This window comes from Onychostoma macrolepis, chromosome 15 (genome assembly GCF_012432095.1).
Source record: "Onychostoma macrolepis isolate SWU-2019 chromosome 15, ASM1243209v1, whole genome shotgun sequence".
Taxonomy (NCBI): Eukaryota; Metazoa; Chordata; class Actinopteri; order Cypriniformes; family Cyprinidae; genus Onychostoma; species Onychostoma macrolepis.
In genome coordinates, this window is record NC_081169.1 from 16,168,704 (window position 1) to 16,194,204 (window position 25,501).

Consider the following 25,501-nt stretch of genomic DNA (forward strand, 5'->3'; position numbering starts at 1 on the left):
GAGCCAGCTCACTGTCATTAATAAGCTGCATGAAGCCCCTGAGCTGTTTCAAGGATCTGGAGAGATGCATATGATGGTGAATCACATTACACATATTGCTTGGCATTAAAAAGAGCATTTTCACTCTGAGATACAGCTGTCTGCCTCAGGATGTTGAGGACACTTTTTTTTTTTTTTTTAAATCACTATAGACAAATAGTGAGGATATTAACAAATCACAGAAAGCTTCACCACATTTGATCTTTTTTTCCAAAACACCAAACTTAAACTGGTTCTTCCAATGAGTCAATGGAAAGAAACACCGTTTACATCCTATACAGGTAGTTGTCATCCAATACTATTTGACATGTCCTGCATTGTGACATACACAGCAGGACCATTTAAAATGAATTGAAGGCTAAAAAAAAAAAGTGAATTAACATGAATGTTTGGATTTTATAAAACTATTTGGCATTTTTCATAGACTTGGTAATGTTATTGGTCTCAATACAAAAAGAAATTTCAGCTGAGTAATCAGTCTTGCCAATATATCACTCCACCACTAAGCAGAAAATATGCTCAATAGTCATGTCCCAGTCTTCATAATACCAGGAAGAAAAGGGTATTTTGTGCTGGAAAGATATGATGACAGGAAACACACTGCATATTCTTGGCCGTGACACAGGGTGAACCATAAAATACTGCCTGAGAAAACAGTTTAGCGCTCTGAGGGTCATAAAAATTCCTCAAGACTAAAGGAAGGTTGATTTTCTTACGAAGTAAGAGAAAGCCTTTAATCCTCAAATGACATTCATTCTCCCAGGCCACAATCTATAGAGAAAGACACTCTGTTGAGGGCAAAAGGTGAGGCTGACCATTGAGGTATCTATCTCTTCATGTGATACAGAATGCACAGACATGTCTGTGGAATAGACCGATGTATCTGAGATGTTTTAAAGTCGACAGGTCAGCAGATGCGCACTAATATATCTCTACAGGCATTCTAATAGACCTGGAGGGCGTGTGATTATTCTGTATAATGTTCTGTAAAAGCATCAGACGAGGCGAACGACATCCCAAATTCATAAACACAATCATGGCGCCAGATGTTCCACTGACAAGTCGATGACATTGTCAATGCTTAATGCTGCAGATATTTTCTGTGCATGTGCACAAAGAACTCCTGACCAGTTTTTGAGGTCATTAAGAGACAATTAAGGCAATTCTATTAAGGCGATAGCAATTCTCAAATTACTCTCTCCAAAGGTGCCAAAGTAATATCTACAAACCATGAGACGGTTCTCTTGGGAGATAACAGTGCAGCTAATTAAAACATGCATGAAGGAGATGAAACATTGGAATTGGTTAACTAAACATGCAGAGTAATTACTGTAATTTATATGACCATTTTAAAATTCAATTTCATAAATAAAATAACACAAAAAAATTAAATAAAAAAATACATATAAAATAAATTACTCAATATGGAAATTCTGTGATTGGAGGAAAAATTAGATCACTTGATAGAGTGATCAGTGTTGAAGTTTTCCTTTTTATGAGCAACAGTACTTACAGTGAGGCAAAGTAACCTATATTCTCTGATTGAACTAAATTATTCTCCAATAATACTGACTACCTTCACTATGTACTTGGCTGAATTAGTGTTTATTTAAACTCGTCTCCAAAATAATATCCAAAAAGAAGAAAAACACACAATCTAACATGGAGGAACACATTCAGTGGCATTCATGTTAACGTGATGAAAAAGAAACGAGGAAATGCAAATATCGTCTTTCTCTGGGGAATTCAGTGACAGCTCTACTCTTTGAAATAGCACAGCAACAGACTGCTAAAGCATTCACAGCCTCTTTGATTTTCCCTTTCCTCGTCCAGTCAGAGCGCTTAGAGACAGCTAGATCCATAATGCTCTGAGTTACTGATGGAAGCCTGCAGGATACACTGTATCCTACAGTAAAACTAATTTCAGTGCGCTACTACCCAGAAACATGACCTACTTTGAGTTCCCAGTAAGCTGCTTCAATGTAGGTCTGTAGGTGGTGGCAACCTTACATTCGAGACAAGAGGACTCCAAGGACGGCCTGAGTGCAAATGAGACACCTGACGCTTATAGGTAAGCAGCATAAATAAACATGAATTCCTGAAGACGAGACTTAATTATCTCAGATGGATTCGATGGCCTGGAATCTCAGAGGAGCCTCTCTCAGTCAAGCTGACAGGGGAATGCCTGGGCTCACTGTACGACTGGGAGCTACAGACGACAGGGCTGAGACACTAGAAGTTCCTTTATAATACAGAACAATACTGAATGTTCAACCTTGGAGGAAAGCCACTGAAAACCTTTGAGGATGAGCACTGGACTGAAACCCTCACATTACAATCAAACAAACCCGAGTGCATTATGGATGTCTCCACACCTTTTCAAGAATGACACAGTTGGAGTACTAACAAATGAAGACAAGAGGTCTTTTTGATCATGTATAGGTCTGTGTTTTTATGTCTTTTAAATATTCAGGTTTAGGCCTATATGATGTTTTAATCATCAGTGTTTTGAAAATGATCAAATTCTGCTGGGTAGACATCGAAGTAATATATTTTTTGAACTGAAAGAATGATTTGTGATAGTTGTAAAATGTAAGATGTTGCTACATCATCATTTTCCAGAAAAAGTGTTTATGAATTTCCAGCTGTCACATTAAGGCTATAAAATTTCCAGCTACAAATTACAAACATAATACAATGTTTTTTTAAAGACATTATTTAATGAAAAATTCTATGTAGGGACAGGTCATCTAATCATCCTACTATTATTGACGTCAGGTAATTTATCTAGATTTTTATCTAGAACAAACATTTTCAAAGCATCTCAAGACCTTGACAATTTTTATTTTTTGTTCCATCAAGCTCTTTTAGAATGGAAGAACTAATGTAAACAACCTAATAAAAATGGTCAGACACCAAAACCAGTCTAATTCAGAAAACCCATTAGTTGCTCCATTTTGAAAGTAGGAACTACTTAAAGTAGGAACTATATAAATTAACTTTATATAATTTATATAATTTTTGGAGCCCTTAAAATCACGTAAATCATTTACAATATAAAATAAACAATGGATTTAAGGAAAACTATTACACGATCGAGAACTAGCCATTAATAAAGCAAACAATAAAATGCTGACGTGAATGCCATTCCTCCTTAACACTATGTTATTGTGATGAGGTTATGTCAGCAACATTGGCTGTTGGGCAGCATGGCACAAAAAGCTGAAATAAATGTGCCACCACAGTGTGTGTGCAGCTGGAACAATTAGAGTAATTCTACCTCTACTAACGGGCTCAGGGCCAGCTAACTCCCTCTCCCCACCAACACACACGTGCACACATCAAGGCACACACACACAGTGCTGTAGGATAATAATCACACAATCTTTTAACATTTCAACACTCTCAGGTGACTCACAAGACACCCTTTTTAGCTTGTGAAACACTATATCAGCACTTATGTCAACAAGAGGCATAAAGCAAAGAAATTCTTCTGTAGCTGTAATAGGTTTGGCCAGAATGTAAATCCTGGCCTGTGGTTTCCTGGTAAGAGAAACAAAGATGAAAATAACGCCTATGCAAAGCAACAGCTAAATTCTGCTTATTCATCAAGGTGTGGAAAGATAAGCAGTGCTGACGCACTCGATCTCAGGTGCCAGTATCTGCTCTCAACACCCCGATCACTACACATAAACACAGCAGCATCGAGGCCAGGTAGCATCAGACTACACTGACATTCAGATTTTAGTTTCAGAAATTTAAATTGGATCATAAATACGCAGAAACCTGAAACCCAACTTGTGGTCAGGTCACTGGAGCAGTTACGCCTATATGTGATTGTGACTGCCAAAAAAATTCTAGAGTATACTGACATAAACAACGCACATGCAGCCTAAGAATGTGATGCTCAAAATAAACCCTCACTTACACAATCTTAAACAGACACCAGACGTACTGCCTTGGTATTGAGAAAGCAAGTCTAATGCAGTGTTTATGCCACGTCAGTGATGAATTTACACGCTATATTGCAATCTAAACATGGGGTCTCATTCTTGAGATTTCTTGGGCTGATATTGGGTTTATTGTAAATAATATAGTGATACATACAGAAGTAACTTTAAAACCAAGTAGCTTTCTGATGATCAACGTGGCAAATCTGTGTTTATAATTTGGGCCTGTTGACTAAAAATCACCCATGAAAATTTGATAAACAGTAAACATTGCTGGAGCTTAATGTGTCAACAAATTCAAAAATTGTCTAAAATGAAATGTGATGGTGGTAACCACCAAAGACAGTTAACGGTTCTCTTTAATAATTAAATTCAATAACAAACTCTCAAATGTATCCTTGCTTCCTGCCAGTATTAAATGAACAAAATGGAAATTCTGACATCACTTACTGACCCTAACGTATGCAAAAACTGTATGACTTTCTTCTATGTAACATAAAAGAAGATATTCTGAAGAATGTTGACAATTTTGATTCCCACCGACTCTGATTTCTCGAAATATCTTCTTTTATGTTTTACAGAAGAAAGTCAGTCAAGTTTGTAATAAAATAAGGGTGAGTAAATGATGACAGGATTTTCATTTTTAGCTGAAATATCCCTTTAAATATTTGTTTACATCTTTGGTTATGGACACTGTCATTGAGCTGTCATTAACTTGTCAACAGGCCTTTATTAAAAACATCACTTCTCTCAAGGCTTAAATGATTTCTTAATTACTTAATCATTCTTGAAGAACATCCACTTCCCTCTGAAAGTGAAAATTACCCTTAAATAACACCAAACGTCATAATAACAACCAAAGAAATGATACACTGGTCAGTAGCAAGTGCAAAATCAGATTTCAGTGTGACAGGACAAGCACTTCCACTCTCTTCTTAGGAAGAGTGAACTGATAAAGTGCGACGGGTTACATGATAAATACGAATGGGGTGTTGAGAAATGTTGACAGATTAGTGACATCTGTTTGTCAGTATGGACGCTCCTGCACCGCCCAGATTAGTTACACTTCCAGTCGGCTACTAGTTAGACACTGGCTGTGTGTCAAAACCAAGTGTGATGTGCACTCTCAGGCGATTTGGGGCATCTTATGAACGCGAATATGATGCAGAAAACTGTAGCCAGCTCACTAGGTTTTGGGACGCAGTCACTGACAGCAACATTACACCAATAACACAAAGACCAAAGTCAAAACAGCCCCACCTTCGTCCCCCAAGCCCCCTTACACCCGCTACTTCACATAACAGCTCTGTGAAATGACAGGTTGAGGCTTGTTAGCTCGCAGAAAGAGTTAATATGTAGGCTTAACTAGCTGGCTAACGCTGCTAACGCTAGCTTAGCGCTGCCGCGTAACTGACTGACCGCAGTTAATCGCTGAAGCTCAAACCTCTTACCTCTTTTAACGGCCTCGTCATACGAAAGGAAGCCTATCCGTGACTCCTTGGCGCCCATAGTGCCCTCATTTCATGGCAATGGCAGAAATGCGCAGAGTGTGCCCGGTGCCTGTTGCCTTGTTTTCCGTTGTTTTGTTTTTTTTTTCGGTATGGTGTTCCTATCAAGTCAAGCGGTGGAGTTTTGCGTTATCAACGAGTGACGCGTCTAAACGCCGACGCCTCCATACTTGATCACGTGAGTTTTGTCCAATCAGAGCACAGGGGGCGTATTAGCGTCAGATTCGCGCAATAAACGCAGCACCGACGCCTTTGCGCCCAGAGGTGGCTGTCGTGCCGGCGACTTTAATTTCCGTGCATGATATTTGATTTTTAGATACTGGCGTCGTTGTGAGGAGCCAGATTAACCGATTTGCACCGTGTTGCATCAGGGGAAAAACACCATTCCTTTACTTCACGAGGACATTGTGTATATGGGAATAAAATGGTTAATAATGAAATGATGACTTTCACAGACCAATAGCTTTTTCCTGGTGGTCAATTTAATGTCTTTTTTGGCATGGTGCACTGTGTGGAGGCAGCACTTTTTTTGCTCTGGGGAGCCCTTAGCTAATTCTATTAATTTTATCACCCACCGAAATAGAATTCAAATGTGCCTGTTGAGTGTTTTAAAACATTTTGAGTCATATAGTTTATTTTTATGTTTTAAACATTGCTTAAATATGTCACCTAGAAACTTTTTGCAAGTAAAATGATGTTAAGAAATGCCTTTTCGTAACGTTTAGCGTTATACTATAGGCCTAGTATTATTTACTATCCTTTTTTTTTTTTGACTAAACTATTAGCCTATAGCATTTATGTTGAATATATTTAATCTTTTCCGTTTTGATTATAATTTAAGTATAAGGTTTCGTAATTTTGTTATGCGCTTTTGTCATTTTTTATTAGTTTTTATATTTCTTACTTTATAATTATTTGAGTTTTAGTCATTTTAATACTTCAGCTTCAATTTATTTCAGTTAGTTGCCGAGGCAAAATTTCTAAGTTTTTAATCTAATATATTCTTTTGATTTATTTCAGCTTGTATCAGTTTTTGGTATCAGCAACAATCAATAACAACACTGGTCTGGCCTCTTTAATGTTTCAGGAATGTATGATCTACACAAAATAAGTTCTGACAAGTAATTAATGCAAATTTACGCTTCTGTACCCATACGCATTTGGCGCCAACCTTTCATTAATCTTAATTAAACCTCACCAATTCATCCAATCTCTCAGACTCTAATCTTTTAGCGCCCTCCTATGGCATCTAGTGTCTGTGCAACACTAATGGCGCTTATAAAACTTGTCATAAAGCCGGAAGAGAGTCCTGTTTATCTGCCCTGTCATAAATCTCACACATGGAGAAGAGGTGGACTCAGTGGTATAAATGTTTATGATCATAATGACAATTTAATTAGGTGCTACTGCGCATATGAAGTCATTTAATTAAGATGTGTGTTGTTTCCGACACAGAAGACGGTTACTATAGACGCGGCGGAGGCTGCAGAAGCAGAGAGGAGCACCTGTGATATGGGATTTCATGTCTTTTTCTATGTACCCAATGTAATTGGTGAGTCAGAGAAATTATTACGTGTCATCTGTATATTTGTTGCAGCAGCAGAATTCGTTTTAAAGAATCAAAAATAGTAGATCACTCCAGCTGCATTTATGACATAGCCCAGGGGTGGCGAACCCTAGTCAAACACCCCTGAACAAGCTAATCAACGTCTGAAGGGTTACTAGAAAGCTACATGCAGGTGAGTTTTAATTATGTTTGGAGCTGCGGCTCTCCAGGACTGGAGTTAGCCACCCCTGACATAGCCTATATATTAATGCACTCTAATTATGGTATTATGCTATTTGTAATGTAAAATGTTTTTTTTTTATAGGTTATATCCGGATTCTTCTTGTTCTCATTGCCTGGATTCTGTATAGTGACCCAGGGAATTTTGTACCCTTGTATATGTTATCAATTATATTGGATGGTAGGTAATTACATGAAAGCTAGGGAAATTATAAATGCATACACTCTTAAAAATAATGTTTTTTTTAAATTAGCATTTAGTTCCACGAGGAACCTTTAACATCCATGGAGCTTTCCATTGCACAAAAGATTCTATTATTAGTCAAAGGTTCTTCACAATAATAATAATAATAATTAAAAAATAAATAAATAAAAATTTAAAACTGTTCACTAAAAGGTTCTTTGAGGAATCTAAAATAGATCTTCTGTGGAAGCCCCCTTTTTGGAATCTTTATTTTTAAATTCGATATTATTGTATTATTATTATACTATAGTAATATACTATAATATCAGAAAGGACAAAGGCTGCTTAACAGGGCTGGAAACACTAGGGGGCCTCAGTAAACTTACAAGAGGGCCGCAAAATGTCTTAAAATGATTTCAAATAAATGGCATAATATTTATAATGATATATGATACAGTAATAAATTATATAAGTTTATGCATTTTTATATCCTTATAGTTCTACTTTTACTCACTTCATGATAATAAAACTTTACTTCCTTACTTATTATTTACATAATATATTCTGCTAAAAATATGTAAGTGTAGCATATAACATGCATCACAGTTCATACTCTGGAGGAAAACCTGGAGCTTCTTGTGCACTGCAAATATATGTCACTGCAAAGCTTTTTACTTGTTCACTTATTCGTTTAAGTATATTTAAAGAATGTTAGTAACCACATTTATTGATTTATTATTATTTTATCTTTGCACCAGGGGTGGATGGCTGGGTGGCCCGTCGGCTGCAGCAGACCTCCAGGTTCGGAGCGTGGTTGGATGTGGTCATTGACAATGTAGGACGTGGCATGCTCTGGAACATGCTTTATGATGTATGTTCAGACAGCAGAGGTATGTATGTTTGTCCCAAACATATTTGTATTAGTTTGAATGACTTTGCTATCTGTGCTTGTGAAGTGGGGCTGGCTGGTGTCTTCAGTGGAGTGGTGTGTATTTGTGTGCAACCACAATGCCAGAGGTGCCCAATGGAAGAACTCGTTCACAGAGAGCCCGGTTTGGGTGCAGGCAGTGATGGCAAAAGGTATGGCAACAAGTTATTGTTTTCTTTTTAAACCGTAAAACGTTTGAAAGCACAGATGTATGTCTTTATACATTGCACTTAACTCCATTGTCATTCTAAACCCCACTTTTAACCCAAGTTAGTCTTGGGTTTAGAATGACCCATTAATTGTGAAAAGCCCTGATGAATGCTGTTATTCTTGTTGCAGGCTTCAAGACTCCTTTGGGCATTCTGACAATAGCAGGGCTCCATGTTTTACCCATGTGGCTGTATGGCTATCAGTACGAGGTGCTGTCGCAGACTCTCTTTGCCCCAAACTGGTTACAGGTTCTGGGGATTCTGGTGCTGACAGCAGGACGCTTACTGGGCTTTGCAGTTGAGGTGAGGAGCATATTTACTCAGCATTATTAGTGTGCTTTTACTGTCACAATAAAGGCATTTATGTGTAAATACTACTGTTAATGTAATTTTGCAGATGTGGTGCATCGTAACCCATTTGAGATTCTTATTGGATGAAGAGGAAGAAAAGAAGAGCTAGGGATCTCTAAAGGCTCATTTAGGGTGTAGTAAGGGTTTCAGATTGAAATTCATATTTTATGAGGCTTCTGGTCTAATAAGCTGCTAAAAAAAACACTTTATCTCTGTTACTGAGCTTGTTGAATGTAATTTATGGAAAAGAAAAAACTGTTTACCAGGGAGTAATGTTGCAGGGATCTATTTATATTTTCTTGAAAACCCTAAAAAAAAATCTTCCTTTCCTTAACACTGCATTTAAGGACTCTGGCTATATATACAGTGGGGGAAAAAATATTTGATCCCCTGCTGATTTTGTACGTTTGCCCACTGACAAAGAAACGATCAGTCTATAATTTTAATGGTAGGTTTATTTGAACTGTGAGAGACAAAAAAAAAAAAAAAAACGCATTTAAAAAAAAAATTGATTTGCATTTTAATGAGTCAAATAAGTATTTGACCCCATCGCAAAACATGACTTAGTACTTGGTGGCAAAACCCTTGTTGGCAAGCACAGAGGTCAGACGTTTCTTGTAGTTGGCCACCAGGTTTGCACACATCTCAGGAGGGATTTTGTCCCACTCCTCTTTGCAGATCCTCTCCAAGTCATTAAGATTTCGAGGCTGACATTTGGCAACTCAAACCTTCAGCTCCTCCACAGATTTTCTATGGGATTAAGGTCTGGAGACTGGCTTGGCCACTCCAGGACCTTAATGTGCTTCTTCTTGAGCCACTCCTTTGTTGCCTTGGTGGTGTGTTTTGGGTCAATGTCATGCTGGAATACCCATCCACGACCCATTTTGAGTGCCCTGGCCCTGACAGTACATGGCCCCGTCCATCGTCCCTTTGATGCGGTGCAGTTGTCCTGTCCCCTTAGCAGAAAAACACCCCCAAAGCATAATGTTTCCACCTCCATGTTTGACGGTGGGGATGGTGTTCTTGGGGTCCTCCTCCAAACACGGCGAGTTGAGTTGATGCCAAAGAGCTGGATTTTGGTCTCATCTGGCCACAACACTTTCACCCAGTTCTCCTCTGAATCATTAGCAAACTTCAGATGGGCCTGTACATGTGCTTTCTTGAGGTGGGGGACCTTGTGGGTGCTGCAGGATTTCAGTCCTTCAAGGCGTAGTGTGTTACCAAGTGTTTTCTTAGTGACTATGGTCCCAGCTGCCCTGAGATCATTGACAAGATCCTCCTGTGTAGTTCTGGGCTGATTCCTCACCGTTCTCATGATCATTGAAACTCCACGAGGTGAGATCTTGCATGGAGCCCCAGTCCGAGGGAGATCACACCAACTGTTGTCACCTTCTCACCAAGCTGCTTGGCGATGGTCTTATAGCCCATTCCAGCCTTGTGCAGGTCTACAATCTTGTCCCTGACATCCTTGGACAGCTCTTTGGTCTTGGCCATGGTGGAGAGTTTGGAATCTGATTGATTGATTGCTTCTGTGGACAGGTTATCTTTTATACAGGTAACAAGCTGAGATTAGAAGCACTCCCTTTAAGAGAGTACTCCTAATCTCAGCTCCTTACCTGTATAAAAGACACCTGGGAGCCAGAAATCTTGCTGACCGATAGGGGATCAAATACTTATTTGACTCCTAAAAATGCAAATCAATTTATAACTTTTTTGAAATGCATTTTTCTGGATTTTTGTTTTTTTTTGTTATTCAAATAAACCTACCATTAAAATTATAGACTGATCATTTCTTTGTCAATGGGCAAAAGTACAAAATCAGCAGAGGAATAATGTGTGCTAGAGTCCTTAAATGCAGTTTTTAGGAAAGGGCTTTTTGCACTATAACAGTTACATTGTTTTTTTTTAGATTTTCTTGATGCAAAAATTGCACTTCATGTATTTATTTTGTATTTATTGTTTGGTACTTTATTGTTTCTGCAGTTCAAACAGTAATGTATGGCACTAGCAATATCAAGGTCATGAGTCTGATTCTCAGGTAATGCATGAACTGATAAAATATGCCTACAAATGCATTGTAAGCATCTGGTAAATGCATAAATGTAAAAATAATCAATAACTGTGCAAATAAAAGATATTCATTTGAAATATAATTCTTTTGTAAGATTATAAATGTCACTTTCGATCAATTTAATGCATCCTTGCTGAATAAAAGTATTACTTTCTTAAAATAAAAACTGAACAGTAGTTTATAATGAATGACATTAAAAATATTTCAAGGACAGATACAGTAATTTGGGAAAGATTTAAAAAAATGAAACATCTGGTAATGATGACTATAGTGAAAAAGTGAGAAAATATCTTCCAGACGTACACATGCTGAGTACAGTCTTTTATTTTTTATTTTTTGTTCAGTCATCAATCCACCTAAAAGAGGGTGGATTCATTCATTCAACTCATGGACTCAACATATCACACTGACTTCAGGAACAGGTGGAGAATAATCATGTAAAGGCAAAAAATAAAGCAACTTTAATACTTAAGAAGCAATATTGCTCGTTGTAGTCTATTAGACAGCTCTATATTGTTTTTTTTTTGTGTGTTAGAAGTAGTTACAGATTTTCACAATAGTGGATACAAATGAGTTTAATAATGATTTGGTGGTTACAGATGTACAATGTACAGAAGACTCTACTGAGGGTGAGTTACATAAAGCCAATGACTGAAGAGAATCCAAGCAGAGGCTCACTGTGGCACAGGTTACTGACATTTCCAGGGTAACAGTCAGTATCATTGTTAAATAACATGTTTTTCCTCTTCTTTGTCATTGGATTTGATCAAAAACTCTTCTAGAGTGTCTCCAATGAATATAGACAATAAAAGAAAGTCATAAGAGATCACGTCCACTCATAGGTTGTTACATCATAGATCGCCATCGTCCATCGGAAACAGCACTTTGGCTAAATCACACTCTACACGTGGCAGCATGTCTGAGGACTTCATAAAGATAATTAGCATCTAAAAGGACCCACTGTATCAGCTATCAACCCTTAATTACATTCTCCAACTCTCTGAGGGCAGAAAAGCTGAAGTGACAGGATTGCTTTCATTGTCAGAGGATGCTATTTATTAATTTCTGTGATCAGTTTAACACTTCAGAGTCGCCAAGTTCATTCTTTTTTTCTCTTATTTCATGGGACATTTATTAACTGCTCAGTAAAATAGTTTTTTTTTTTCTTCTGTCACTATGGAGCTCACTGGGACAATAACCACTTGTAGCTATGCATCTACATCTATATACATTTACTTAAACATGCAAAAATAGAGAACATTTGACCCAGAAGCACCTTTGATTTTTGGGGAACTGTGGCCTATTCAGATGGAGAAGCATTTTGGATTTGATCAACAGTGATCAATCATCTTTCTGACCATGAAATACCACTTGAGGTTGACAAATAAGCCCTTGAATCGACATTCAGAAGGAAGCAATCGGAGCTACGTTATAAATTCATTCAGCATCCACCAAGCTTACTTGTTTCCCATGTGCATTATTTTCACATTTGATGTTCATATTCCTAAACTCATCATCTGATATGAGAACTCCCACTAATTCAGTCAATTTACAGCACATAGTCAATGGAAATGCACTTACAAAATTTGCAAGATCACAGTTTATTTGTTACAATATTCCATCTCTCTAACCAAGGCAAATTCCTGTCCTTACCTTGCTGCCTCAAATATGGTATTAAAAGAATAGTCCACCCAAAAATGAATATTCTATCATTTACTCAAGCTCATCTTTTTCCAAAGCTGTATGACTTTCGTTCTTCTGTGAAACATGAAAGAAGATATTTTCAGTTCCCATTGACTTCCATTGCAATTTTGTCCATACAGTGGAAGTCAATGGAAACTGTTTGGTTATCAACATTCTTCAAAATATCTTCTTTCACGTCCCACAGCAGAAAGAAATCCATACAGGTTTGGAATGACATGAGGGTGAGCAAATTAAGACAGAATTTTCATTTTAGGTGGACTTTCCTTTTTAAGACCACCTAAATCTTCACGATAAAACCTCAAACACAACAATAAAGGGATTTTTAAGGAGTCAAAATGTGCGAAATATAGTCCCTCACATGTCCTAAGCCATCTCTTGTTCTGTTTACGGGGCTAAAGGTGTTTGAAAAGCTGCAGGTGGAGGTTTCGTTCAAAGCGAGCTAAAAAAAAAAAAAGCAGACAAAGCAGATCCCAGCCAGCTGAGAGTCCTTTAAGACTAAGGCTGGGACTTCAGCTCGATCTGGGGTCCCGGTGCTGCCAGCTAGGAGCTAAAATGTAGCGAGACACTAAAAGCACATTCTACATGACTAGCCCGCAGCAAGGCTGTGTTTCAGCAATGAGTTCTTTATGAAGGTGTGACAAAAGGATACCAATTTAATCTGAACGATCCTCATTCAAACTTGAAATGAGTCTGTGTGGCTTTTGGATATGGATCGAGAGAGGAGCGGCAGTGAAATGAGTCAGACTGATTGGTTTTGGAGTGGTACAGGTGTGTTCCGCAAATATTGCACTACTACACAATCATGCGTGGATTCACACCCCTATGCACTATACCGCAGGTTCCCCAGCAGGGGAGCCTCTTCACAATGACAGGTGCTGCGCTCAGCCCTTTTCTCTATGTCCAGTCAGCTGGCAGTGGGCCAGGGGTGTTAATCTACGCCGCCCGGGGCCGAGCTCTGAAAGGAAAACAACAACGACCTGGGAAACCTTGTCTTATAACTATCACCGCTTCAGCTTATATCGTGTGTGTGTGTGTGTGTGTGTGTGTGTGTGTGTGCGCGTGTGCGTGAATAAGGCTCCGCTATGACAGAAAGCCAGCTTTGTGAACTCGTCCTCCCACTCTGTTTAGTTCATATTATGGCAATTAGCTGTGGTCGCACACATATTATTATTATGAACAGAAGTCATTTTGGCTCATCCGTTTGCAACATTACACCTACAAGTTGTAGCATACCTTGCATATAAATTATTGGCAGTTTAAAATAAGCTATGTCAGTACTAAGGGAATACAAAACCAGAAGAGAACTTAAAACAAGGTATCTAGAGCAATCGTAAACTCACTGGTCCGTAAATTTCACACGTGACATGAATTAATAATAAAAAAAGAAGCAAAAATAAACACAATGGTCCATAATGTAACATGGCTGGTCTCATTTTCCAGAGAGCACACAGGTAATCCTCAAATGCAAAGCTTTGCATTATATGAAGTCGAGCTCTAATCCTCGTGTTAATGGGGACACGGATGTCTACGGATGTTCCTTCACTCGGTTATATGAACGATGCCGAATCTCGTTCTGTGGGAGCTGCGCAGAGCAATTTCCTCCACACATAGACAAAGCGGTGATAAACAAAGTATTCCTGTAGTGTGGACCGACTCTCCTTCAAATACAAAATAAAATTTAAAAAAGAATAGAGGGTGTGGAAGTTTTCCGTCTTTGTCAGACTGCGCTGTTTTTTTATTCAACTCAATGGTCGGGTTCTTCAAAGGAGAGTGAATGAATTCGATGAATGGTTGCTTATCCATCATGAGTGTTAGCATGGTCGCAAATATGTCATGGTTTTTCTCCCATTTTAAGGAAATGGTTTTGGGGAGTTGCTGGTACAAGTGTACTGACAGTCCTTGAGAAACTCAGGATAATAATCACACTCCCCGCCCATCTGGATTACTTGTGAATAAATGGATGTGAGGGTGTGAAATGGGGGTGGGTGTGCACATCTATGTTTCAGGTGGGCTTCCCGGCCGTTAGCCCAAGCAGGGACGCCCGGCTCCGTGGCTCTGGGAAAGCAGGAAAGACTGCACCACCTGCTCTGTGGCCTGGGGGCTCGTGTTGACATCCTCCAGCGCATCGGCTACCGCAAACTGCCTGTCCCTTAAACGGTTCCAGTTGGACAGAATATTGTGGTACTCAAAGACCTTCTCGTAGTTTCCAACTGAGTTGTACAGTTTTATCAGGCCTCTGTAGTCATATTCCAGTCCACTGTAACCCTCCCCAAACAGCTTCTTGCCTGAAGGAAACAACAGACATATGGTTTATGTTTAGATTAAGAATATGATTCTACTGCTCAAAGGTTTGGGGTCAGTAAAAATATATTACTGTTTACACAAAAATATTAAGCACCACAACACTGACAATAATTAGAAATGTTTCTTGAGCAGATCAAATCTGCATATTAGATTGATTTCTGAAGGATCATGTGACACTGAAGACTGGAGTAATGATGCTATGATGAAAAAATTACATTTTAAAATATATAAACAGAGAAAATAGACATTTTCAAGTTCTCTCAATAATTATAAGTTTTCAATATTACTGTTTTTACTGTATCTTTGAGCAAACAAATAAATGCAGCTTTTGTGAGCATAAAATAATTTTTAACAGTACTATAAATTACCCACAATTAGGAATGCAAGATTTTTAAATTGTGGCCAATACAGATTTATAATTATTTTCATGATAAATGGCAGATATTACAATTCACTATTATTTTATCTAAACAGAATAAAAATAAAACACTAAACTAAAATGAACCCTTTTAAATTTTAAAAGTTTTTTTTTTTATTTAAAATTTTAATATTAAAATTGTATTTTTAAGAAACATATAGAACAGCAAACATGTCAGGCTAAATAATTAAAATAAATAATTGAATTCTTGTTAATTAAATTAAGCGCAGTCACTTAAGTGAGCCTAAACCTGCAGCTCAATAATCAAAAACAAATCAAAACATAATTTCTGTAAAAAAACATTTAAAAATGCAGTCATTAAACCTGCAGCTCAACAAGGTTTTTGGAGATATGCTCTCTTTCTACACATTCATCTTTCAGTCCAAGTTATGAGCGGCGAGGTACAAAGATGTGTGCACATTCACATAAGGAGAAAGCACGAGTGTGTCACACACACACAGTCTCTCTCCGTATAACACTCAAACAGTGGCAAAGACACCTGAGAGCCAGCAGTTTGTTTTTTTAAAATGACGTGATTTTGAACAGATGTAAACAATGGCAGAGGGCTTAAAATTATAGACGTGATACCAGCTAAATTTAATTATTGTACTAAATTGCAGAAACGTAGTACTTTAGTCTGCTATTCCCCGCTCTGTGAAGTAGCATGAGGGAGGAAACTAGTTGACGTTAGCTAGTTAATTAGCCATGTTATCAGCCTCGGTAGCAAGCCAAATAGTATTTATTTCAACATTGAAACAACCGGCGAATGGGTCTCCGTCTTGATCGAGGATGAAAGAGGGAGAAAAATTTCAGTATTCGGTACCGATACCAGTGAAAATCCACGGTTCTCGGTACCAATTTCGGTAACACATGCTAATTAAAAAACACTATTTTTAATAATAAAAGTCAAACAAAAATAAAATGTACAAAAATCAATGCCATTCTTTATACTTATTTAAAGGTGCTGTATGTAGGATTTTGACTCTACTAAAGCATAAAAATACCATAATATGTTTGCAGATATTTAAGAAACATGCTTAAGTTAACATACTTGTTTATCTGAAAAACAATGCTACAGTCAGTTATCCTCCTTTGAAAATGTGCATTCCGACCCGGAATGTCTGTGTTTGTTATGGTTTGTGAAACCCGCCCACTGCCAGTTTACCCAATCGTATTTCGGCACCTCGGGTTGCCAGCTGGCGGAAAACACAGCGTATTTAATTGTATTCATCGTCATGTGCGCTCGTTCCTGTTGGTGTCGTTAATCTGGCAACCTGCGTGTGCGTCAAGTCTGAGGAGGAGGGGCCGGGTGAAAAAAAACTGTCTCCAATATTTTTAATTTGGACTGCAATACCTAGTTCAACCTCTAGGTGTCAATCCTACATACAGCACCTTTAAATTGTGTTTCAAGTTTTTCCGCAAGTAATAAAAGTATGAAAAACAGTAAACAACAAGTTTCACCCAAATTTAATTTGTCTTTTAATTAATGAAATTTAAACACATTTTATTTTTTTGGTAAATAAAGGGGATTTACTATTAAAATTAAAATATGGAAGAAATATTGTGTGATTATTTCTTTAAAAATAAAAAAAAATTTTCAACAGTAGTAATAGTATCACATACATTCTACTAAATAATAGTAATATATTTCTGGCACAATGTCTTTAAGATAAACTTTTATTTTGACGGGTTGCCGTGAATACCTTTAAATTTCTGTGTGTAGCTATACGATATGAGGCTGGTTTTACTCAAATGAAACGGTAAAATGCTCGTGAAGTGACTCTCAGAGCAGTTCTGTAGATGTTGTTTACGTATTTATGTCCTCATTGAGACGGCAGATGCTGAAATCACCACGAGCATCACGCGTGCTTCAGTGTAGTGAAAAAAATAAAAAAAATTCATTCACACAGAGACTCGCAGAACATGGGGGATTCATATCTGAATCGACTTTTGCGGATTAATATTTACAGATACTAGTCCATATCGCGATTTGATTTAAGTGTAATGACCTACTTTTGATTAATTCATCCAAACTTTGACAAATTCCGTGCTAAACTGTAAATTCCATTTTTATAACTAGATTCCGAGATTCCGTCCGTGTTTTTCATCATAGGGCCATACGCGTCGAGAACCAGGTTGACCAGGTACTCGGTACCACCGGTACTTAAAAAAACCTGGTACCGTGACGTTTTCATTTATTTAGTACCGACTTGGTACCAAAGTACCGGGTCTTTTGACAACACTACAGGTTGCTCGCACCAACCGGAGGAGAAGGGGTCGTGTGACTCGTTACGCTCTTCACTGCTCACAACTGAGAGAGTCCTGCACTTTCCGTCGTTGACAGCAGGAATGGTATAACGGAAAATTTTTGTGGTTTTGAAACCGTGAATTTTCGGTATACCTTGAAACCGGTTATCGTCCCATGCCTACAACATACATGTTTATTCATTTTTCCCAGTTTTGTTTTTAATTATAAACATTATTTAAATAAAAAATTAATCGAAATCATTCATTAAAAATGTAAAAAAATTAAAATGTTAATGTTTTCAAAAAACTATTTAAGTATTAGATGACAGCAAAGATAAATGTCATGTGGAAATGAGCATTACAATTAAATATCCTATTTCGTCCAAAGTGTTTATTCAACATTAAGTTAATTAATAATTTACAAAAAGAAAAAGGTCAGTAACTGTCTGATGGTACAGATATCATGCACTCCCACCCAAAATGCGTTAACAACAAACATAACCCTCACCAATAGCGATGGAACGCAAGTACAGACGCTCTGCGTCATCGTACTGATTCATGTCGTAGTTGTAGAGCGAGGCCAAGTGTCCCACTGACAGAGCCACCTCATAGTCCTCCTGTCCCAACAGCTGCTCCTTGATCTGAATGGCCTTGATGTGCATCTCCTCTGCCTCCTGCATTACAAATCACACCATGGAAAGGTCAGTCAGCCCAAGAGCGACCTCAAAATCACTCTATGTAGAGTTTAGCTTACACAACAGAAAACAAAAGCACACAGCTTGCACAATGATCCACTTCCGATGATTTACTTATACTACGGGTTTAAATAAGGAATAATTAATAAGCACCTTGAATTTGCGCATGGATTGGTAGAGGCGGCCCAGGTTCCCGTAGTGTTTTGCCGTCTGAACGTTGAACTCTCCGAAAGCTTTTTTGGCCAACTGCAGGGAGGAGAGGTGCAGATCATGGGCCTCCTGCAGGAGGCGTTCCTCCGTTTCTTTGTTATGGCAATCAATGGCGATCTCCTCCAGAATAAGGGCTTGAGATGGAAGATCAGAAACATAAATTGGCTTGACGAAACATGATTTTTAAACAAATTTAAAAATCATAACCTAAACAAACTAAATGATGAGTGAAAAGAGAATACTACTTTTAACTGTCAAGGGCCATCTTAATGTTGTCATTCCAGTAATGCAGCTGTGAATGAAGAGAGTTATGAAAGTTTTTCAAATTGCTAGTCTCACCTTTCACCCTCTTGGACGAGGCCAGCAGCAGATGGTCTTCAGGGAGAATGTGAGTTATGATGTCTATGGCACGTTCTGCGTGGAATCTAAAAGCAAAATTCAAAGTATGAAATGGGTACATGTTATTCAATAAACATTTCCATGAAAAAAAAAAAAACAGAGGACAAAACAGTTCTACAAGAACAACTTTAATTGTGTTAAAGTTTAGGGCAACTACTGGTCATCTGTGTCATGGACTTCTTAACACTCAAGGGACAAATAAAATGGTATAAAAGTTCATATGGGATTAGTTGCAACCAAAATACTGTTTTTGTCTTTGTATGAATAGAGCAATGTGGCAGCTTGCTTTTGAAGAAGTGACTCACAACACCAATTCAATTATTCATATTTTCATGGTGATCTAATTAGGATGTTTGTCTTCTTTCATAAAAACAGCAATGCTATTTTGCCTCTGACTAACAAACAAATACACTTTAATTACTCATTGTCAGGATTCATTTAGAATGATTCAAATGTTTTTTTTGACAGTTCTTTAAAAGAACCAGCTCATAAGAGTCATCTGTCCATCAATCATCTGCAATTGATGTGCTCTTTATGATTGAAGCCCGGTACACACCAAGCCGACTTCAAAGAACTAGTGGCGACGAAAGCTGACGGTGTTGTCCCCTCGCGTCAGCAGCGCCTGACAAAAAAGCTGCATGTGAACACACCGCACAGACTTCAGCTGACTGCAAACTGAACACACGCGTTCTGCACCTGCATGAGAGGAGTTAGCCGTCTATATCAGCAGCTATCAATAGTAAATATTCGTTATTCAAACGGAGAAACCGAAACAAAGATATACGAGATATATGCAGATATACGAAACGTAAACGAAGCAGTGCTTGCTTAACATTTTGAATATCAGTTACGTTGATAACTTTCATTATTTTAAGCAGCTCATGTTGTTATGAAAACATTCGCATATTGGAATGCTTGGGCAAGATCATGTCACATCATTTACTTGCCCGTTTTCATCACTTTCGCTTTAATTCTCCTGCACGGACTCGTTCGCTAAACTGAACATCCAATCAGAGTTCTCTCTCTCACCGACGATCCGCGACGCCCCGACGCCCAAAGCCCGACGAGTGGAACACACCAAACAAACTAGGTGCATAAAACACTTGTACTATCCATTTAGCCACCTGACACAGATGCAATTATGGTTCAAAATGATTTAAAATATTTTTTTTCTCTGAACATGTAACTAATGCACCCAGGACGGGATTGAGATACTCACAGTGCATTGTCGAATTTACCAGAGCTGTACTGATGGACGTAGGACGAATACGCCAGGTCCTCATGTGCAGTTGCAACATGAATATTCTTTCCTCCAAACACTGACTGCCGAATATCTAGTGCAGTCTGAAGGTAAAACACATCCATAACAAGTAAATCACAAATGATCTTTCAAAGAATGAGAAAATCCTTTATTTATACTTTTTAAAATTCTTGGCTCACCTGGTAAATGGCCACTGATTGACAGATATTATCCACATTTAATAGATAAAATCCATAATCTAGTAGTGTATCTGAGTATTTTGGGTGCTTGTGCCCAAAATGTTCCCTGAAAACAAAATGTGGAAATACATAAGCATTTCATTGCTGCCAAACAGAACAAAATTTCAACACCACCCATGCTTAAAAAAGAAATACGCTTGATAGTGCTTACCGCGCCAAGAAGACTGCATGTTTTATCAGTTGTTCAGCTTTCCTAAACTCCCGCTTAACAACACATGCCTGCAGGGATCAATATTCATTATTTAATGGAAAAGAAGTTCACATATATTTATAAAATATCTAACAATCACTAACCTTAGAGGCTTGTCTGAGAACATCAACTACTACTTTCACAGGTAAGCCAACTGTGATCTCCCTCATAGCCTCTATACACCACCTATAAGCCTGAAACACATTAGGAACACATTAAGCTGTAGAGCAGCCATTCTTCAAACAGACTTCTGGGATATCTGCAATGGTACTTGCCTCATCATAGTGGCTTTTGGCAAAGAGTAGGGCACACAGTTCTCCATACAGGGCAGCCTTATTAGCCTGATGGCCATGTTTGGCTAGTTTGTCCATGTAAGACTGGGCCAGTTTGAAAGTTTCTTCTCCCAGGTGGTATTTGCAGTTGCCATTACGCACATGAAGTAACCTGGCATAACACATGAATAAGATACTAATAACATTTACTCACTGTTAATATGACCATTTAGAGCTAGAAGAGACTCGAGCTGACCATTCACTCACCTCACACAACACTCCACTGCACGATACCAGTGAAGAACCTCATCGTGTAATGTGCACAGCTGGAGACAAGACAGAAAGACTTTCTCTGCATCTCCATACCAGCCGGCATCTGATAAAAAGCCACCTGATATCCAAGCAAAGTGTTATTGCAACAGCTTGTTATTACAAGCTGAAAAAGCAGAAAAGTGAGCCACATCAGCCATACCTAAAACAAAGCCAAACTGTATAGCTTTCTCTTTCACATGCGCATCTGACTCTGCGATGTATGAACATCGGCGACTGAAAGAGTTGGCCAGGACTGAAGCGACCTTTACACCGTGGTCCATCAGAGCCTGGAAGCAGTGGTGTAGGAGGTGCCTGTGAAAGAATATATGTACTTAGTCTTTCACACAAGTATCAATAGAGCCTTATGAAAAATATTTTGCATTTGTATATAAGTTGTATATAGAAATGCAAATATATATAAGTGACAGAATAGGGATGCTTCTTTAACTTTACGCAATGTCAAATACTATATAATTAATATTATATTACTACTGATGGACCAACGTAGTTTTTTTTAAATCAAAGCTAATATCTAGAAAGAAGGATGGCTGATATAATATGCTATACACTTTGCATATTTACATATACACTATAAACTTTCCATATAATACACTACTGTTCAAACGTTTGTAGTCAGTAAGATTTTTATTTTAAAGTAATTCATTTTTCTTCATTAATTGATCATAATTGACAGTCAAGTCTTTTACATTGTTTTAAATCTATTTCGAATAAATGCTGTTCTTTTTAACTATCTATTCATTAAAAGAATCCTGACAAAAATGTACCACTGTTTCCACAAAATTTTTAGGCAGCACAACTGTTTTCAATTTTGATCATCATAAGAAATGTTTCTTGAGCAGCAAATCAGCATATTAGAATGATTTCTGAAGGATCATGTGACACTGAAGACTGTTTGAAAATTCAGTTTCGCCATCACGTGAATAAATTACATTTTAAAATATATTCAAATAGAAAACAGTTATTTTGAAGTTGCAATATTTTCCAATATTAAGTTTTACTGTATCTTCGATTTAATAAATGCAGACTTGGTGAGCATTAACAACTTCTTTCAAAAAAAAAAAAAAAAATCTTACCAAGCCCAAGATACAGTCTATCAATATTTAACATTTAAAAAAATGAGTACAAACATGATCAAATTAGTTTCTGAATAGTGACAAAGTCTATCACCACATAAATTACTCTACAACCAAGTCTTGTGAAGATGCCAATAAAGGCCTGCACCATACATCATGTGAGATTTGAATCATCAGCCCAAAATACACATTCAATCTCATTCAGCGTGGCCATAAACACATCATTAAGATATGGATTTGAGCTATATTACCTTGACAGACAGAGTAAGTGTGGACTCAAATACCTTTTGTCAGAGGCCCTGAGGACTTTAGCGAAGACCTCCAGCTCACAGAACTCCCCTCCCAGCTGGCAGAGCCGGCCTTGCTGGTAAAGCTGGAACACATGAAGAAATGTGAGATTGCTGACCCTATTGTACATGTGACACAAAGACAACTCAAGCCTTCCCTTGGGGGTGCAAAGAGCCAGAAAACCAGGAAAAGTAGCCATTATGAAAACAGAATGTACAATCAGGAAGAGTTTGTGCAAGATCAATACACGTGCCAATAACATTTTGTTTGTGATCTGGCACATCTGGTATCCGACACCAAATAGCCTGACTGTACAAAGCTGTGAAAAACATAATGCAAAGATTAAATGGTTAAATTATCTTCACAACAGAGTATTTTAACCCTTACTGTTATATTTGAGGCTAAAATCTATGATTATCCTAAATTAGGCTTTTTGACTCCAAGTTCCCAAACTGTCCACAACAATATTCAAAAGCCCCATGACGTTTTTTTTTTTTTAGTATTTCTTGGTTTACTGAAAAAGGATTATGGATAATAATATTTTTTACAAATATTTGACTGCTTACAATTTCTACCTGGGAAAATATTTTAGAACTTGGCATAACTAGAAAAAGTATAGTTATAAAAAAGTATAATATAAAGCATGTTACATAAAAATTGAGTAATAAGTTTTTATTAATGTACATGATATCACTTAAGCCTACCTCATTTATCCAGTATTTTCAAGACAGTTGGAACACTGGTTCTTCATTCATTCGTAAATAAATAAATAAACAAATAAAGGGTGTGTTGAGGGTGTGAAATAAGTTAACAACTTATGATTTTAATGCTTGGTTTGTCTTATTCAAAATATTTTAAGCCATCTTTACACTCCCTCAAAATTCCCCTTGGTTGAGAATCACTATTCTAAGTAGAACTGAACTACCAAAAGAAAGAACGATTACGCCATTTAACATTCTTCTCTGGTATTGTGGGTTTCAGTAAAACTTAATTTAAGTCAAGTCATTTCAACTAAACTGACGAGCTACAGTAATAAATGCAGTCCTCTCTTTGGTAATACAGACATGCAGAATATTTATACAATTTTTATCAATCATTAGTCATTTGTGGACAACAAACTCTGATAGCCTTTGTATAAAAAATAGAAACAGTGGGATGGGTCTAATCACATATTTCCAAACCTAAATAAATAATCTAAAAAGGCAAATCAGGTTGCACTAAGTGGCCTCAAAACACATGAAAAATGCATTATTTTATACAGTTTTTAACATATTTCACATAAAGATTAATGAGATAAAATAAGTAATTTGATGGTTTTATACGTAAATGTATGCAGTAGCACTTAACAATTAGCTCCCATTAGTTGACATTAGTAAAACCAGTAGCTAACATTAACTAAAAATAATATTTATTATTCTTTGTTAATGTTAGTTTAAAAAAATAAATAAATCAACTGTTCACTTTTAGTTCATATTAGCTCACCGTGCATTAAATTTATAATATTAAGAGATCCAACTAGATTTTAATAATTTATTAATAGGCTAAATGTTGGAATAATCATTAAATACAATTAAGTATTTTTAATTGTTAATTCATGTTAACAAAAGGGACCTTATTAAGTGTTACCATGCCTCTATTATTCTGTCAAATACGTGTCTATTATACTGAAGTGTTTATTAATACTTTTCACATTGGTTGGTGACAAACCATTCAAACCACATATACAGATGTCAGTTGTCTTATCTTATGAAGTCGTTAGAAACACGGTTATGGTTTAAATACTAATATGACATTATAATAAACATATTACACTGGGCTCGTACCCATAAATAAGGTTAAGAGGGTAAAGAGTGAGATGTCACTGTGTTATATAGTTAACTAGTCTTGACCCAGAGAGCTGTATCTCATGCAGCAGTAGATAAGCTACATGCTAAGATAACTGGAACATAGTGTCCACTTCAACCTGCCTTCACCCAAACTGCCACACAGAAAACGAGTGGACTCTCAAAACAGAAAACTTGAACGGTTAAATCGTCTGGTAGCTCGAGTCTCTCCTAACCAACGCTCCGCTGAGAGGTCGCTTCAGTTTTTGTTAGCCGAGCTGCTAGTAAAAAGTGTCAGATGCTTTTAACGTTTGTTCCACACTGAACCCATTTGCTTTCCTTCTTACCTTGTAGTACACATCAAACTGTATATTTTCAGGCAGAGAGCGGATGTCCCGTCGCGATCGGCCGTAGTTGTCGACCACGGCTGAGATAGCGGTGTTGTACAGGGTCTCAGGGATCCATTCCAGCTCCACCGCGGCCATATTGTTTTCTTTCACTAAATCCAACCACAGCCCCCCCTCTTCCACTCCTACTTTCACCTCCTTCGCTACCTGATCGAGGTAAAACTCTTTACTCTGATGCTCCTCATACACCCCCGCAGCTGGAAGCGCTTTTAGAGATCGAAACGGACTGTTATGATAGAGAACACAACCCTAAGGTTATGCTCTCATGTTTAAAGCTCATCCCCGATCGAGATGCCCCGCCCACTCTATGACACTTTGGGCGATGACGTAGAGCTAGAGCTCGGCTCGCATTCAGTGAACGCGCATTTGACTATAGTTCAGTGTTGCCAAGTCCGTGCTTTTGCCGCGGGAACCCCTCGAACCGCGATTGGGCTAGTTTTGAGTAGCAATTGGGAGAGTTTTGTTGTGAAAACCTGGCAACCCCGTTGTAGTTCAAAATAACGGCCGCTGAGTGTTGCCAAATCCTCGGCTTTCCCGCGGAACTGGGCTAACACTGTTGACGCAACTGCGGGTTGAAGCGACCCCAATAATTTAGCCCCTGCAATGTGAATT

The 25,501-nt window shown here is 37.8% G+C and overlaps 3 protein-coding genes across 8 annotated transcripts in view; 1 reads left to right on the forward strand and 2 right to left on the reverse strand.

Annotated features, from left to right (window-relative positions):
- usp32 (ubiquitin specific peptidase 32) overlaps nt 1-5,651 on the reverse strand; it is a 62,026-nt gene extending 56,375 nt beyond the window's left edge. The window contains 1 exon segment of the mRNA XM_058799786.1: nt 5,441-5,651. Coding sequence (XP_058655769.1) covers nt 5,441-5,498 — 58 coding nt within the window. The 5' untranslated portion in view covers nt 5,499-5,651.
- On the forward strand, nt 1,860-9,139 carry si:ch1073-145m9.1 (uncharacterized). Of its 6 annotated transcripts, XM_058799793.1 has the most exons (8): nt 6,331-6,860; nt 6,953-7,049; nt 7,157-7,236; nt 7,369-7,464; nt 8,226-8,338; nt 8,424-8,547; nt 8,735-8,907; nt 9,002-9,139. In XM_058799793.1, exons 4-8 carry the CDS (start codon nt 7,443-7,445, stop codon nt 9,062-9,064), a joined length of 495 nt encoding a protein of 164 aa, XP_058655776.1. In that variant the 5' UTR covers nt 6,331-6,860; nt 6,953-7,049; nt 7,157-7,236; nt 7,369-7,442; the 3' UTR covers nt 9,065-9,139. The 6 variants fall into 6 exon arrangements, with proteins under 6 accessions (XP_058655772.1, XP_058655773.1, XP_058655775.1 ...); XM_058799789.1 differs by lacking the exons at nt 6,331-6,860; nt 7,157-7,236 and adding an exon at nt 1,860-2,481; XM_058799790.1 differs by lacking the exons at nt 6,331-6,860; nt 7,157-7,236 and adding an exon at nt 1,860-2,461.
- Nucleotides 9,140-11,332: 2,193 nt separating this feature from the next.
- appbp2 (amyloid beta precursor protein (cytoplasmic tail) binding protein 2) lies at nt 11,333-25,205 on the reverse strand. The gene is made up of 13 exons (XM_058744935.1): nt 24,830-25,205; nt 22,656-22,744; nt 21,438-21,589; nt 21,233-21,356; nt 20,969-21,137; nt 20,798-20,887; nt 20,655-20,722; nt 20,444-20,549; nt 20,223-20,347; nt 18,944-19,029; nt 18,548-18,738; nt 18,208-18,373; nt 11,333-15,015 (listed from the first exon to the last, which is right to left on the reverse strand). The coding sequence occupies exons 1-13, from the start codon at nt 24,965-24,967 to the stop codon at nt 14,753-14,755; spliced, it is 1,767 nt and encodes a 588-aa protein (XP_058600918.1). The 5' UTR covers nt 24,968-25,205; the 3' UTR covers nt 11,333-14,752.
- Between the last annotated feature and the right edge of the window lie 296 nt (nt 25,206-25,501).

Bases quoted from the DNA above. Each gene is read 5' to 3' on its own strand.
- si:ch1073-145m9.1 (XM_058799789.1), top strand. From the start codon at position 7,010: ATGGGATTTCATGTCTTTTTCTATGTACCCAATGTAATTG. The intron at 8,339-8,423 runs GTATGTTCAGAC...GTGCTTGTGAAG, and splicing joins TCTGGAACATGCTTTATGAT to TGGGGCTGGCTGGTGTCTTC. The intron at 8,908-9,001 runs GTGAGGAGCATA...GTAATTTTGCAG, and splicing joins TACTGGGCTTTGCAGTTGAG to ATGTGGTGCATCGTAACCCA.
- appbp2 (XM_058744935.1), bottom strand. From the start codon at position 24,967: ATGGCCGCGGTGGAGCTGGAATGGATCCCTGAGACCCTGTACAACACC. The intron at 20,888-20,968 runs GCAAGTACCATT...AATGTGTTTCAG, and splicing joins CCAAAAGCCACTATGATGAG to GCTTATAGGTGGTGTATAGA. The intron at 15,016-18,207 runs GTGAGGGTTATG...TGTTTCCTTCAG, and splicing joins CTTGCGTTCCATCGCTATTG to GCAAGAAGCTGTTTGGGGAG.